Raw genomic sequence first — 17,439 nt, forward strand, 5'->3', positions numbered from 1 at the left:
TTTTGCCCTAGGTGCCACCAAACAAGTTTCACTTCAAAAACTAAAACAGGATTGCTGCTTTAAGCTGTAATAGTGCCGAATATAGCGTGGTAGCAGGAAAACGGTAGTTGACTTGCATGACAGCTTAATGCAGGCACCAAAAACATAGATTGCAAACTCATCTGGGCAGGAATTGTGACTGTAGAAATCCTATGTATAGTGCTGCGTACTGTAATTGTAATACCGCCATACTGTAATTGTAAAGCGCTCTGAGTCCCATTGGTGGAAAAGCACGATAGGAAATAAAAGGTATTAGTATTATTGCTACAGTTTTTTCTCTTGTTTGCATCAGTAAACTCAGCCAGTTGTCAAGTGCATTAAAACCCAGATTAGGGGCTAGTAGCAGTACTGATTGGCATCAGCTGATAAGGTTACTTGAGTCACATTCTTCAAATACAGTAGAAGACGCTTTAAAAGGTTGAAAGTGTACAGTGATATTGTCTGATTATACAGCATAATTTAGATGTAACCGGTTTCAAACATGCTTTTGACATATGGTAAATAGAGGTCGCTTTTTATGATTTGCTCAGTTTTTCCGCTGCAGAGTTTAACATTAGCCAAAATAATTAGCAGTGGTTTTGTCATTTAAAACCACGTGATAAAAAACCTTCAAGATATTAGAAAGTAATTACAATGCACTATAATGCACCTATTGTCGTATACTCGGAGTAACTGCTAGAGAAGATGCCTACATCTGTATGGCATAAAGCCCTCCTTTCATTGCTGTTCTTCCTTTATAACATATGTACTGTACGACATTCTCTGCTCATAACCAATTTTGCTACAATTCCCCCTGTAAATCTTTTACTAGGAAGTGGACTTTATTTCGAGTCTGCAGCGTCCCCGCTCCGTTCTGTCTGTTGTTGCAGCCACGAGTAGGTGAAAGATCGCCTTTTAACCGATTTTCACTACAAAGGATTTTAAATTAAGTTTTCATCCCCTAGTAAAAGAAAGAGAGGATAAAGCGAGAAAGCCTGGACGCATTTAAAAGCCTTCCATTTCTTGGCAGATGGGTTTATTATAATCAAAGCTTATGGCCTTCAGGATGATAAAGAAGAAGCCCAATAAATTTAAACCTGTATTTATTTAAAGATTTGTTATTTCTTGGGATTACTCCAGCAGGGGGGGGGGTTATCTTGTTTTCAGCAGTTTTTGTTTTTAATAGGGTGAGACGCAGTGCCAGAAACCCTTACACAAGCCAGAAGAAAGACACGTGTTAACCCCTTCTGTGCCTGACCTATAAGGCGCTACAACTCTACGTGTTGCAGGCTACCCTGGCTCTTGTGGGGTTATGTCATGCTGTCAACAACAACAAAAAAGAGCATGGTGATGTGCCACAATTAACGGTATCATTTACCAAGGAGACTGCAATTGCTTTGCAGTCTTTTGCAGGCCCATTTGGTGGTGAAGAGATGGATAATCTCGAATCTTAATACCTTTGTTTCGATCTGCTTGCGAACCTTTGTCAAGAATTGACATCTTGACAAAGGTTCACAAGTGGACCGAAACGTTGATGCTTGTGCAATAACTTTTATAATCTTTGGAAGACCAGTGGTGTGCCTCTTTTTCTATTTTTGGTGTACTTGTGGCTCTGCATCCACTGTTGCTGTGCACCCATGGCAATTTGTGACCTGGTATATTAGTGTACCTATTTTTAGGGTGACCAAATGTCCCGGATTAGCCAGGACAGTCCTGGTCTCGACTTTTTGGGGTGGGTGCTGTCCTGGTTTTCATCCCGCTTGCGAGCGCCGACTGCACATGTGCGAAGAGTGTTTGCCAACCGCTCAATCGACACTTGCCAGCTGTTCTTGCATATGTGCGTTCGGCACTCGCCGGCTGCTCGTGCGCTTGTGCGACCAGCAAGCTCCGATCACGCATGCGCATGAGCGACAGGCAAATGCTGTTCGCGCATTCGGCAAATGTAGATCACACATGTGCAAGAGCATCTGGTAAGTGCCGATCGTGCATGCGCAATCGGCAAGCGCTCTTCACACATGCAACGTTGGTGCTTGCCGTTCATGCTTGCGCAGTTGGCGAGTGCTGGCTGCGCATGCGTGGCACTTGTCCCATTTTTTGCTGGTACAAATATGGTCACCCTACCTATTTTGGAGTATAGACTATCTTTATACAGTGCGCAGTATGGCTGCAGTTTTAGCACACCTATCACAATTCCTTTAAATGCATAGTAATTTTATATACACACTAATGCAAATTAGAAGGAGACTATCATATGATATCATCATCAGTTGCAATAACATTTATAAATCCAGTGCTTTATTATTTTTCAGCTTTATCTTTTTTTGCATTATATTAAGTTCCAGTACTTATCTTTCTCATCTCATTTTAGTATTCTGTGTGTTTCAATGCTTAACATAACTATTTTATATTCTCTGTAATTTCCCTTCTTTCACACAGTGCTCACAAACATGCGGAGGAGGCATTCAGACACGTGAGGTCCTCTGCAAGCAGCGTCTTTCTGATGGCAGCATCTTGGAATTACCAGATACCTTTTGCTCCTCTTTGAAATCAATTTCCCAAAAGCTATGTAAGAACGAGGACTGCCCAGCGGCGTGGTATCTAACAGACTGGTCTCAGGTACACTCCATCTTAATGCTGTAGTGGAGATTCCTACGTTCAATCTACGTTCTTCATCACTAATTGGAAGATTGAATTTGTATTTATACTTTTTATACACATTTTGTCCATATATTTCATGCTTTAGCTTTGTAGTTAAACCTCTTCAGTGTGTTTCAAACCCAGTACACTAGCTGAATAGCAGAATACTGAAACTTCTTAACTTGGCAACATGAGAAGTTTGGAAGTTTTTGTTTGAGTGGTACAGTATGACAATATCTGTTATTTGACTGACTTAATAACATCGCTTACCAGTCTATTTTTCTACTAGTTTGGTCCCACAGGTCTAGATAAATATGGCCACGGTCATCAACATTTTACCGGGTGAGATATTTAAATGCCAATCGCTATGCGGTAATTAACGCCACCGATAAATAAACGTTAATTACTACAAGCATGGCAGTGCGGGGAGGGGAATAATAGATTTATACCATATGGTTATGTTTGACAAATGATTGCAATATCCGTTATTTTACTGGCTTAGTAACATAGCTTAGCAGTCCTTTTTTTCCCGCCTGTTATGTCCCATAAAGGTAAGTGACCTAAATACTTGGTAGTTTGTCCTGCACAGCATAATTACTAAGGGAGGCGCATAAGCTTGATAGATTGCTGTACAGTAATGCAGTGATTTTACTTTAACATGCATGATTTTCCTTTGAGGGCATTTTAGAGATGAATGGGCCGCTAACCTAAAAACACTACAGTTCACTGAAAGCACGAGGCCCTGAAATCATAACATACTGACGTAAGATCATCCCGGTGTAGGGTTTTTTTTTTTTTTTAAATGTGTACACATAGGAAACATTTAAAATCTAAAGTAACATGCCAGCTTCATCTGAAGGTTCTCGCATGAGAGAATAATCATTCTTGAAATCCCTAATATCATAGATTACACTAGACAAGTAGGAGGAGGGGATGAATTTGACATTATAAAGTGTTGATTGAAATGAGCGGGAACGAGAATAAATGTAATCTGTGTTCGCTGATATTAAACAATCTGCATAGACTCTTGAATATGTAGAAATAGTGTCATATGTTTCATTCTGAATTGTAGTGTTCGGCGACCTGTGGAGAGGGGACTGAAATCCAAAGTGCTGTTTGTAAGAAGAAGTTGAAAACTGGGGACTACGTTGTGGTGAACTCCTCTTGGTGCTCAGGCTCACCTCTCCATCGCTTGGCCCGACCTTGCTCATTAGCATCTTGCCCAAGTAATTACAGTATCATGATGCGTGTTACTCTTGGTTTCCTCTTTACTTCAGCTCTTTCTACTATTGAATTTGATATTGTGTTGTTTAATAAACTTATGTGTATTTTGCGTTCTTTTTGGGGAAAAAAGGCTTTGGGCCTGAATATATAGTCCACCGAAGTGGCCGATTACACCACAATCGGATGAAAACTGCAATTCAAGTCAATGGAGAATAATGAATCCGGTTCTTCATTTTTAATGTTTCTTACCGCCATTGGCACTGTTACAAATTATAAGACTGCATTGTCTCTAAAATTCAATGTACATTTTATGTCTTCAGTTTGGAGCTACCAATAGTTCCAAAGTAAAGAAAATGTTCAGAAAGGAAGCAACACTTTAAGTGATCATTAAACTATCTTAGAATCATACTTATTGCTGGAACAAGTGCCATGTTGCCAAAGGCACTTCACTTCTGATTTACTTAGTATGTAGTGGCTTAAAATTAATAGCAGGCTCTTATTACAGATGTTTGTGATGTCACATCAATACTGTTAGAACATGAACATCAGGCCAAAGGCTTAATTGGGCTTAAATTTAAAACTAGCCTGTGTATTACACCAGCCACACTGCCTACAATTGCAGTGCGTGAGAAGAGCTCGTCTTATTTCTCTTTCAATCAGCTTCCTTCTTACTTGTGGTCAGTGCTGTCCTTATCTTTTACACTTTTCTCCTGCATTGCTTGACTCCTTCTACTTGAGGTTGATTCTCAACCATGTATATGCATTATTTGTATGCATCCAATGTATAATTTTTACACAGTAATCAACATTACATTTTTTTGTTAGGACCCAGGCTGGGGCAGAAACAGAACCCCCACATCACGGGAATGAGGAAAATATATATTCAGGCCAGAAAGCAGAAGAAGCTGCAGCTAGTTGTTGGTGGATATGCTTACCTGCTTCCCAAGACCTCGCTGGTACTGAGCTGTCCTGTGCGCAGGTTCCGTAAGCCACTGATCATTTGGGAAAAGGACGGAAAGCAGCTGATCAGCTCAGAGCATGTTACCGTGGCACAACATGGCTACATCAAAATCCATCACCTTAAACCCATAGACACAGGAGTTTATACATGTATGGCGGGACTTAGCCAAGAGCATTTTGTCATCAAGCTCATTGGGGAGAACAATAAAATCATCTCCCAATCTTCTACTACCAGGGAAGAAGAAGCCATAAAGAAAGTCAGGAAAAATGAAGCCTATAATCGCCCAGAGAAGCAGCAAAGTGGAAATCTCTTTAACAGAAGCAAGACTGAAAAGCAAGTGCAAATAGCAGATCCGAGCAGTCGGTATGATAACATTGTCTCACGTCTTCTAGCTCAAAAGGTGTGGTCTGACCGAAACGTGGATCTGTCGGAACCCCAAGAATCCTTTGAGAGAAATGCCTCGTCTGAGGAAGACCATGTTTTGGAGCACTCTTTACCATACACTTTTGCCACCGATCTAAAGCGCTTGGATGACATCATTAAATCATTATCCCAACAACCTGTGGAACTCCGAGAGAACTATAGCAGACACCTTGTGTTACAGTTAGCTCAAGATCTGATGAGTAGCCATCTGGAAAGCCGTGAGCCCCCTGTCTTCAAGATAGAGGGTAAACGGATTAGTCTAGGAACCTCAGGACACTCATTCTACAAACCTGTTTCTGGATTCTCTAGTTCATGGAGGGATTCATCAATGGAAGCAGAAGTATCTGAGCCTCAAGAGTCTGAGCACATCTCTTACCATACCCTCAGGAAACCAGTTATTCTACGGAAGATATCAGCGGCTCAACAGTTCTCAGCCTCAGAGGTTGTCACCCACATTGGACAGACTGTGGCCCTGGCCAGTGGGACACTCAGTGTACTGCTTCATTGTGAAGCAGGTGGGAACCCAAAGCCAGTAATCAGCTGGGCAAAGAATGGCGAGGAGGTGAAATACGGCTACAGGTAAGCAAAGTGACATTATTATTGGGTTCCATTCTATTTATTTTTTCCACATAATTAGTCTTTTTATGTATTTAATTCATCTTTGGATTGGTTAACAGATTTGTGATTTTCTTAATATATTATTAAAAGACCAATCCAAGCCATTTTTTATTTTCTTATTTTTTTTTAATACATCGGATTGAAGCAGGGGGTATCCTGAGCTGTACCCCATTAATCTCAGCTCAGGGGACCTCTTGCTTCCAGGGATACTTACTTCAGAAGGTGGTGCCAGTATCTCCTTCAAGTTTAAAGCTCCTGCATAACGTGGGCCAATAGGAAGCCGCACTGGACGACATCACAGCTTCCTATTGGTCCGCAGGGCACAGGAGTTTTGAAAAGCGGCCATTATGTGAACCCTGGTAGCCGAGCCAGAGCAACTATTGGCAACCCCTATGGAGGTCTGTATCTCTGAAAGCAGGAGGGTCAATTAATTGGGGTTCAGCTCCGGAGACCCCCTACTTCAATTCCAAGTAAAAAATGAAAAATAATGGGGGAGAAATGGCTTGCTTGGATTATTACCTCTTAAAACTCACAGAAAGTGTAAACAATAAATATTAAAAATACAAGTTAAGAGTTAAGACTTCCCACTCCCTTTTTTTTGTTCTGTTTCCACTCCCTTTGACTGTTTCACATGATTACTAGGATGTGAATTTCAGGGCTGCAAAACACACCCGAAATGATTGTAATGTATTGCTCTCTTCATGCTGTGAACCTTAAGCAAAAGGCTAGAAGGAGTTAAAATTGTGCCTCAGCTTGAACAGCTGGAAGGTGAACAATTTTCATGGTGAGAAATCGATGCTATGGCTTAGTGTCAGCCTCCTATGTAAGTACAGTACATTCTCAGATATACAGAGCAGCAATAGGAAGTCTGAACATTCAGGGGTTAGATATATGTAATGCAGTTTGCAAAGCTACAGTTCAATAGCACATGAGACTGAAAAAGGTTCACTGTGCTCATTTTCCAGGCATTTTATTGTAAGGATGTGCACTGCGCATTCGCCCCTTTCTCCTTTTTTTTTTTGTGCAAATGATGTCTGACCCATATCACTTTTTATAACCTTTTATTTATAAAGAGCGACAATATTCTGCAGCGACGCACAAACAGATACAAAAGGTAAATGAGGGAGGGCCCTGCTCATGAGAGCTTACTATCTAGAGGGAACAAGGGACATAGAAGAAACGAAAGGTAAATGTGACTGCTCCTTGTGGGATGGGATCTGCCTCAAGATGGAGTTTGTCTCAGTCTCACAGTTGGTGCTATTTGAGTTTGGGGGTGACCGGCAATGCGTTTATAGATGTGCAGTCTGGCTGCCCTGTCTCCTTGTGCAGAGCAGAACCAGCATTCCATATTTATGCATTACTGTGTGAGCCCAAGATTGGATATCTAAAAACAACTCACTATGTTAGCCCTGGAAATGCTTGGCCTTGTGTCGGGTCTGGATTTAATTTCCAAGTGCTGCAGTTCTCCTATGAAGTGTCAAGTGAAGGCATGATTTATTCAGTAATAATAATTATATATTGTTTACTTTGATAGAAGATTGATACATCTTTTGAGACTTGGCGCTTCTTTTTCACATAATGATTTATTTAGCAGTGTAAATAATAGCAATGTTTGCAGTGCTCAAGAAGAGGCATGATTTATTTAGCCTTAACTGTCAAGAGATCAATGCCTGGCGGATGTCTCCAGCAAAAACATTGTCAGTACAGGCAGATTGCACCCCCTGCTGAACTTGCCACAAATATAATGCTTTTATGTTTACCTAATGTGGTCAAACGGCCTTATAAAAATAGTTGTGTTTTTTTTTTTGTTTATTTATTTTTCATGATTTTTGTATTATTTAATGAAACAGGCAATCAGTTGTACGTACATATGAAAAACGTAAATATATCACATACCAAATAAACCGATATCCCAAAATTGACAAAGAATAAAAAAAGAAACATTTCACAGAAAAGTGGTCGTTTGAATTAAATAACACCGTAAATATAGGAAGTGTATTAGAGAGTATGTCAAAATGCAGGTCTCCTATAAGAGCCCAATTACATAATTATTATGTTATGTTATAATGGCATAATTATATATAATTATACCAGTTATTCGATACCTCATACCCAAGTCATACAAAAATTGTATTGTGACTGTAGCAGAGCACAAGCTTTTTAAACAAGGGGCAACCGGTTTGAAAAATCAGAGTTGTGCTGAGTTTTGAGTCATAAGAACAGAAAGCCAAGAACAAACCGGTATGGGGGTGCACAGCTACTTGAAAAAGACGAACGGGCTGGAGAGCTGATGAAATCTACAAAAATCTTTATTGGCATATGAGTTTAAAAAAACCGGACAACCCGGAGAGTCTCCCTGACGCGTTTCGCGTTGGGTAGTGCTTTATCAAAGAGGTATCTTTATTAAACTGGATCCCTTTACTTCAGCTGAGGCTTCAGCTGAGCCACCTGCGCTGAAGCAGGCATATCCTGAAATCCTGACCTGTTGGTGGAAGCCTCTGCTTTACCCAATAACAATCCACGGAGCCTATTTTAGTAGTTGCAGTATTGTATAATTTGACAAGGCAATAAGTAGCAGGGGTTGAAATCTGATCTTGCCAGTCTATAAGATTTTCTGCTTCCAAAAAATATCACGTTTATTTAAATCATAAATTCAGAGCAAATAAACATACAGTACAAACACACAATGCTGACTTTGTTTTTGTTTTTTTAACATAGCATGGGGAGATCACTCAACACAATCACATTATATTAACTGGGCATGTTACAATTACTGAAGGGGTTAATGAGCTCTTTATTACATTTTGAAATTGTTATGTTATATGTATATCCGGTATACATATGGGCTGAAGAAGTGGCTCAGTGAGTAAAGGAGTCTGACAGCAATGACATGGAAGCAGATGCGACCTTGGGCAATTCATCTCCATTTGCCTCCTTGTGCCACCAAAGGAAGACTGAGCAGGAATGTTTTTATTGTTAGAGAAAAGTAATGCAACACATACATGCAAACTATTATTTTATTAATAATCCACATGGAAAAGGGGATTAATGGCCACTTATGCCCTGGCTGGGTTAAAGGCCCTCAGTTTGCATTGGCCCTTCAACTCCTCCAGCCAGGGCATTATTTAAGTAATAATCCCCGAAGAACAGGGCATTACTGGCCAATAATGCCCTGGCTGGAAGAGTTGAAGGCCCGAGGTGAAGCCGGGGGACTTTAACCCAGCCAGGGCATTATTGGCTAGTAATGCCCTGTTCTTCGGGGATTATTACTATTATAGTCTGAATGTAGGCTTTTTTCATAAATAATAGACACTTTTGTATAGTTATATAGATTTTTTTATTAAAATAAAATGGTAAATACATTAAAGCACCTCTATATACGCATACACTGCAGCTATCTATATCCACACACTGCCGCCCCCTCTGTGTACACACACACACAATACACTGCAGCTCTACACACAAACAACAGCTCCACACACATACAACACACTGCAGCTCTAAACACACACACACACACACACACACACACACACACAAATAAACACACAAACTGATGCTACACATAAACTCTGTCGCTACATCCGGACTCTGCTGCTGCTACACACACACACACAACAGCACCACACACTGCAGCTCTTCACACACACACACACACACACACACACACACACACACACACACACACACACACACACACACACACACACACACACACACACACACACACGCTGCTGTTACACACAAACTCTGAAGACACACACTAGATAGACAGAAACTGCAGCTACAAACAAACTCTGCAGACAGACACTTACTTTGCAGCTACACATACACTCTCTCCCTCCTCAACTGAACGTCTCTGTGCACGGAGGGAGGGGGAGGAGTCACTGCCTGGCTGCTGCTTCCTAACCAATCCTCTGCCCTGTCTGAGAGCTGTTCTGAAAAAAGGAAAAGCTGATTGGCTATAAATAAACACTTGGGGGCCTATGCAGAGAGCAGCGAATTTTAAAAATGGCGAGTTTTATAAAAAGTAGCTTTTTTGGAGAGTTTTATTCTCCATATGCAGAAATGTGCGAATTCTGCTATGTTTAACATGAATGCGTGTGGCGAGTTTAAATTGGCGAGATGCGCGCTGTAGAAATGTGTTAAAAAAAATTTGCGCCTTTTTTTTCCCTTTGCTATGGCCGCGAGCGGCAGCTTCTTGCCAACTTTTCCTGGCGAGGCAAAAAGGAGACAATCGCGCCATTTTATTGGCGCGAACAGCCGCTAGATGCCGTTCGCGCCTCTCTGCATACGGATATTTTTAAAACTGGCGAGATGGAGGTTCTCGCCAGCCGCGAGGCGAGTTTTATAAATAGAAAAAAAAAATTGGCGCGTTTTTCGTAACTCGCCGTTTTCTGCTGTTTTCTGCGCGATTTTCTCCAAAAAATGGCGAGTTTTGAAATAGCGCTGCTCTCTGCATAGGCCCCTTGGCAAGCTGCCAAAAATTCCGGGCATTACTGAATGAATAATAACCGCAATTTTAACCAATCAGAGAGCAGGGATTTCAATAATGGCCGGAGTTTTACAGCTTTAGCCTATGATTAAGTAATAATCCCAGAAAAACAGGGCATTACTGGAAGAATTGAAGGCCAAGGCGAAGCCGAGGGACTTTAACCCAGCCAGGGCATTATTGGCCAGTAATGCCCTGTTCTGAGGGGATTATTACTATTATAGGCTCAATGTAGTATAGAAATAGATAGAGAAGATTCTTCTCTGCCAGTGCTCAACGTGGAATAAATTGCTTCTCTTAGGAAATAATTCATTGTTAGTTAAAATTGCACCTTTGTATAGTTGGGGAATCCAGGAAATATATAAAGAGTAAACCACACACACACACACACACACACACACACACACACACACACACACACACACACACACACACACACACACACACACACACACACACACACTCTGCAGCTACACACACACAAACACACAAATACTCTGCAGCAGCCAAACACTCTGCAGCAGCCACACACACACACACACGTGCAGACACACAACTCTGCAGCAGACACACACACAAACTCTGCAGCAGACTCTCTCTCTCTCTCTCTCACACACACACACTCACAAACAAGCTACACACACACACACACACACACACAACACAAACTACTGCTACACACAAACTCTGTAGCTACATCCAAACTCTGTTGCTGCTGCTACACACACATACAACACAACAGCACCACACACACTGCAGCTATACACACACACATAATCTGCGGCTACACACACAAACACACACACACACACACACAAACTCTGCAGCTACACACACTGCAGCAGCCACACACACAGACTCTGCAGCAGACACACACAGACTCTGCAGCTCACACACACACAGACTCTGCAGCTCACACACACACACACACACACACACACACACACACACACACACACACACACACTGCAGCAGACACACACAAACTCTGCAGCAGCAGAGACACACACACACACACACACACACACAATAGATAGACAGAAACTGCAGCTACAAACAAACTCTGCAGACAGACACTTACTTTGCAGCTACACATACACTCTCTCCCTCCTCATCTCAACTGTGTCCATTGAGCTGTGTTCACAGTGGGAGCGGGAGGAGTTACTGCCTGGCTAGTGCTTCCTGACCAATCCCCTGCCCTGTCTGAGAGCTGTTCCTGCCTCCTGACCAATGCCCTGCCCTGTCTCAGAGCTGTTCCTGCCTCCTGACCAATGCCCTGCCCTGTCTCAGAGCTGTTCCTGCCTCCTGACCAATGCCCTGTCTGAGAGCTGTTCCTGCCTCCTGACCAATGCCCTGCCCTGTCTCAGAGCTGTTCCTGCCTCCTGACCAATGCCCTGTCTGAGAGCTGTTCCTGCCTCCTGACCAATGCCCTGCCCTGTCTCAGAGCTGTTCCTGCCTCCTGACCAATGCCCTGTCTGAGAGCTGTTCCTGCCTCCTGACCAATGCCCTGCCCTGTCTCAGAGCTGTTCCGACTAAAGGAAAAGTGCACAGGAGAATGAGGGGAAAGGTTTGTGTGTCTGGTGTGTGTTTTGTGGATGTAACGGGGGCCAGCAGAGTCTGTTTTGTTGCTGTATGCCTGTTGTGTGTGTGTTTTGTGTTTGTAGAGGGAGGGGAAACTGCAGTGTGTGTGTTTTGTGTGTGGAGGAGGGGTGCAGAGTGTTTTATTGGTGTGTGTCTACAGTGTGTGGGTTTACAGGGGGCTGCAGTGGATGTAGAGAGGGGGCTGCTGGTGTGTGTTTTGTGGATGTAGAGGTGACAGAGTCTGTTTTGTTGGTTGGTGTGTGTCTCTAGTGTGTTTTGTGGATGCAGAGTGGGTGCTGCAGTGTGTGTTTTGTGGGTGGAGGAGGGGTGCAGAGTGTTGTGTGTGTGTGTGTGTGTGTGTGTGTGTGTGTGTGTGTGTGTGTGTGTGTGTGTGTGTGTGTGTGTGTGTGTGTGTGTGTGTGTCTGCAGTGTGTGGGTTTACAGGAGGACTGCAGTGGGTGTAGAGGGAGGGTGGCTGCTGGTGTGTGTTTTGTTGATATAGAGCGGGCAGCAGTCTGTTTAGTTGGTGTTTGTATCTGCAGTGTGTTTTTTGGGTTTAGAGGGGGGCAGCTGTGTGTGTGTGTCAGTGGGTGTAGAGCAGGGGTGCGCAAACTATTTGAGCTTCGCCCCTTTGCCTGCTCCCCCCCCCATGCTCGCGCCCCCCTTACCTATTTCGCCGGGGTCTTGTGACGTCATGTTGCAACCGGCGTCAAATGACACTGCTGGGTCACGTGACATCACATGATCCCGCAGCCTCATTTGACACCGTGCTGCTATAGTGACGCGTCACACCGAGCCTCTGAATCCCGGTAAGTGAAGTGGCAGAGGCCTTAAGCGATCCCCATCCATTTAATTTAAATGCCTTGGGGGAAAGCGTGGGACCTCTGTAAGTGCCTGTTCCCCCAGGGAAAAATATATATTTACAACAATTACAAAGAGCTGCATGTTACATTGAAACAGATCTCAATTTGGTATCCATCCATTGTTTTTCAGTGGATCAGCACTCCACCAGGTGCCATATATTTTTAAGCAGCATTACTGTACCTTCAGAATCCTGTTTGTGTTTTTTTATTTTTTTTAATAAATCAGCTGTGCAGTATTAGATAATACTTATTGCATATTTGTATTTGCTCCCCCCACTATTTATTCCCTGTTTAATGAATTGTAATGTTGTTAGTTTTATGGGGTTCCATAGTAAGCATTTAGGAAGCCACATCACTTCCTCTTCTGAAACAGGCGGCCATATTGTCTGCCATGGGAAGCAGGATCTTTGCCCATCCGCAGCTTAGATAATACATTGCCTTAAAGGCAAGGAACTGCTGCATTTATTATAATAAACAAAACAAAAAAACACAATAACAAATGGCAAGCTCCAAGGCCACTTTTTAAGTTACAAATGGATCAGTACATAATGTGGAATCCTTTAGCAGCGCAGCTCTAAGAGTTGTGTCCTCACAATGGATTGAGTCGGTCATAAAGGGCCAATGCTGATTTTATCACCTTCTAATCCTTTCCTGAATTACTTCAATAATTCTTTCCGGAATGCACGGTATGAAGTTGCATTGAATCTGAAAATGACGTTCACTGCCTTTCAGTAGTTAAATATTGCTTAGCACTGGTAGTGCACATGATGAAGTGCATAATAGAGTTGCCCTGTACATTTATGGGCACAGAGCTTACTATCTAATTTTCATGCTTCGGGGTGACATTGAGATAAAGACCCATATTTATTAATTCAATGAGACACCCTATATATGATATGGTGAATGTGGGTTCTGAGCTTACAGGGGCTGTGTGTGTATTTGTTAATTTCAGTTGGTAAAACAACATGGAGGTTGGTGACTCCTCCTCCCTGTTTCCAAGCTCACACCCCACCTTTTTCATTGCAGTTCTTGCTAAGCACCTGTAAATAACCAGTCTGTTAAAGACAGCTCTCCCTCCATTTGAGAGGCTATGAGAGCGTTTTGCAGGTGCAGAAGTGTTAGGACCTACACATGGGCCATACTGTGATGTGATTGTAGGCTTAAAATGCTTTGGCCAAAGAATTAAACTAAATGACCCTTGCTTATGAGAAGATATTCAGATATATATTTAACTATATAAAAAGTCAAGTTAGGTGTAGCACTAGACCTCAGACTTTTGAACCAGAATTGATTTATCAACAGAACATTCAATTCATATATATCTGCAGATGCATTGAACAGAGATCTAATTTGTTTTGCTAAACGTATACTTCAAAACATTACTTTTTTTTATTTATAAAAATATCTGAGAGTTTTATTTCTGATAGCTAACACGTTGCACTTTCTGTTGTGGTTCAGTAAATCGTTATGCAAGAACAATTGAGATAGTTATGGCATAGTACCTCCCTTCGTTCTCTCTGCCCATTGAAGAGCACATGTAAAGCAATGAAGAAACGGTATGTTCATGCTGGTCTCATCATCTGCAGAAAATCTCGTTTTTATCTAGTCCAGCATGACATCTAAAACTCTTTGCTATCTTGTGCTACATACATGGAAGACGTACTGTACACAATTTGAAGCCAAAATAAAGGGATACATAGAATTATTTTGTTTTTAGCCGTATAGCAAAAAGTACTGTTGTCCCCTATTCAAAGTGGCCCTAGCAATACATGTCACTGGAGACGGAAGGGTTGTCATTGTGTGAAGCACAGTGATTAGTCAGTTGGTAAATATACGGTAGCCCTCAGTCTTTACACGTCAAAGTGTTTCTTCATACACAAGGAATAAATCTGTTGAAAAGACACAGGATATTTTCTGGAAGCAACTTTCTCCATCTAGTTTCATAAATGAGTTCTATCTTTTGATCAGAATCCTTCTCAAGTCGGATGATTCGCTGCAGATTCTGGAGCCAGTTGAAGCTGATGTCGGCTTTTATACCTGCAATGCCACCAACTCCTTGGGCTATGCATCTGTCTCTATCGCTATTACTCTAGCAGGTACGTCAGCATCCCATCCTGATTTTTTTTCTACCTTGTACCTTATAATCCCCTTTTCATTCTGTTGTTTGTACGATTCCTATTTACCCTACTTTTTTTTTTAAGCAAGTTTCACTAAATTGTGGAGCTCCTATTTGCAAAGGGAAATTGGTCACGATCATTCATGATTAAAAATAATAATTCTACTCTTGTGTGAAAGTCTTTCGTAATAAGAGGAGCTGGACAATTGTCTTCCATAGAAATCATGAGGTATAATAATTCATTGAGTTAATAATGATGAATTATGGCACCTAAGCAAAACATACTTTGCTATACAAGGTATCTCTATTTTAACCTGGGATTTGAACTCCCTTCTGAATTAAATAGTAATTTATATAGAAAGCCGCTTAGACTGATAAGAAGGGAGACATTAGAACTGTATGAGACAATTAGACGTTTCCGCGTTTCAGAACCACACATGACACGAGGCACCTGTTGTTGTGTTGAAATACAACTGAACTGTACCTAAGCCATTTAAACTTACAGTAGGTACACTTTTCCATTTCATTGGTACAACCACAGTATGAAATGTTAAATATATTAAAAAGAAAATTAGCTTTTTTTTTTTAGAAGACATTCAGTATAACTCTCTAAACAATAAGCTTGGCTTTATAAATCAGTTGATACAGTAGAGTGTTAATAAATCAGCAGCCAACAAGCATCTCTATGAGTTTTTGTTCATTTGTTAAATGTCAGCAGAATTGGTTTGTAGTGTGGTATATTGTACGACCACAAACATTTTTCCCTATTAGAATATATTTACATTTTCCAAAGCTTGAGGTGCCTAAAACACATTTGCCTGCAACCCATTACAGGCTTCTGCAGCAGTGAAAGGATAAACACCATTTTTGTTTCCTATTTATTATGAAATGAAAGCTGGTGCCTGCCCTTGAAACTCAAAATAGAACATCTGTTGTAGAATATTTCATCGTGAATAGTATTTATTTACACTGTATATTCTGTGCGGTGGTGGTTTGAGTTGGCGTGTTTTTGTGAATGCTAGTTTACTTGATTTTACAAGTGTTAAACCAAGCATCCAGCTCACCACCTCCCACGAGGAAAGGAATCCACTGCACACCAACAGGAGAACAGTTCCATGTGTCACTGACTCTGTTATAGCACCTGTTATTCTGCATATTGTCTGATAAATGGTCAATAATGCCATAAAATATTGTCACCTACACAGAGTGCAGTTAACAAGTAAAGAACTTGAGCCATAATAAAAAGATTGCATTCTAAATGTCATCACATTTTCTTGGCTCCATAATATATGTGGACAAGTAATTCACAGATTTGACTCTGTTTTATGGTAATGTTTACATTCTCCTGCTTCTCATTCTAACTTGAAATCATGTAGCTGATGCCTACATTGAAACCTTTTGGAAACGTGACTGGCTGAATTTGAAACAAATGTAGTAATTCTCGTGTTTCATGTAGATAAAAGACATCAATCACGTGTGTCACAAATCGGTGAGAACTCACCCGTGCTCTCCTGACCTCTTTTCCCCTCTAAAGACTTTTATGAAACTCTTTAAGCCATGGTAGCTGTCCTGTGGTTTCCTCCATCTATATTTGCCTAGCTCAGATTGCTTTTAATATGGGTTGTAGGGATGACCTGCTGTTGAACGACAGGTTCCATTTAACTTCAATACCCCTGTGTACACATTCTTTGAACCTCTGCACTGTCACGCTGGCATGATGTACTGACTGCTTTTTGTATTCAGGGAAACCACTAATAAAGACCTCCAGGGCTAATTTTATCAACGCAGACACTCCTTCCATCACTGTCGACGTGGGAAGCATGGTGAAGACCATGCAGGGAACAAATGTAACCATCAACTGTCAAGTAGCAGGTAAGATGAACCAGAAGTGTATCCAGAGCTTTATGGTTGATTTACACATACTCAAATGATCACGTTTTGTATACTACCCACATAAGAAGAATTATCTGCTAAAGCACAGACATACTGTAAATTGCAAATACTGTATATACATATATATATCCATATATTAGAAATATATATTTTTAATAGATTTGAGGCAGGAGCTGTCTTTCAGCACGAGGAGGTGATTCATACAATATATATATATATGTGTGTGTGTGTTTGTGTGTGTGTGTTTTTCTGTGTTTGTGTGCGTGTATGTGTTTATAAAACATAGGGGTGGTGGGGCACTCACAGTTCCTGAAGTCCTGCCACGGGATCACAGCAACAAGAAGAGTTCTGTCATAGACAGAACTAACTGCGGCAATTCACGTAGATGTAAAGCGAGGATGTAAAGGATCATCGTTTTGGTCACTCTATTTTCAAGATACAGAACACATAAAGACCCCTAATATTCACCTCCCCCCCTTCTCCCATTGAAGTCGCAGGTAAATTCTGCACAAATGTCACCAATATGTTGACTGGCATTCTAGTAATGAAGTAAGCACAGTGACCACATACTGTAGGTAGTAGTGAGGAAAAAATCTAAAAAGTTCTATAATAA

At 41.4% G+C, this 17,439-nt stretch overlaps 1 protein-coding gene across 3 annotated transcripts in view; it reads left to right on the top strand.

Annotated features, from left to right (window-relative positions):
- Window positions 1–17,439, top strand: part of ADAMTSL1 (ADAMTS like 1) — a 943,111-nt gene that overhangs the window by 871,141 nt on the left and 54,531 nt on the right. For all 3 annotated transcript variants that reach the window (XM_075594935.1, XM_075594947.1, XM_075594940.1), the window contains 5 exons: window positions 2,455–2,634; window positions 3,728–3,881; window positions 4,705–5,842; window positions 14,786–14,913; window positions 16,677–16,805. In XM_075594935.1, coding sequence (XP_075451050.1) covers window positions 2,455–2,634; window positions 3,728–3,881; window positions 4,705–5,842; window positions 14,786–14,913; window positions 16,677–16,805 — 1,729 coding nt within the window. The remainder of the gene's footprint in view (window positions 1–2,454; window positions 2,635–3,727; window positions 3,882–4,704; window positions 5,843–14,785; window positions 14,914–16,676; window positions 16,806–17,439) is intronic.

The sequence above is a fragment of the Ascaphus truei genome, chromosome 1, assembly GCF_040206685.1.
Source record: "Ascaphus truei isolate aAscTru1 chromosome 1, aAscTru1.hap1, whole genome shotgun sequence".
NCBI classification, from domain to species: Eukaryota; Metazoa; Chordata; class Amphibia; order Anura; family Ascaphidae; genus Ascaphus; species Ascaphus truei.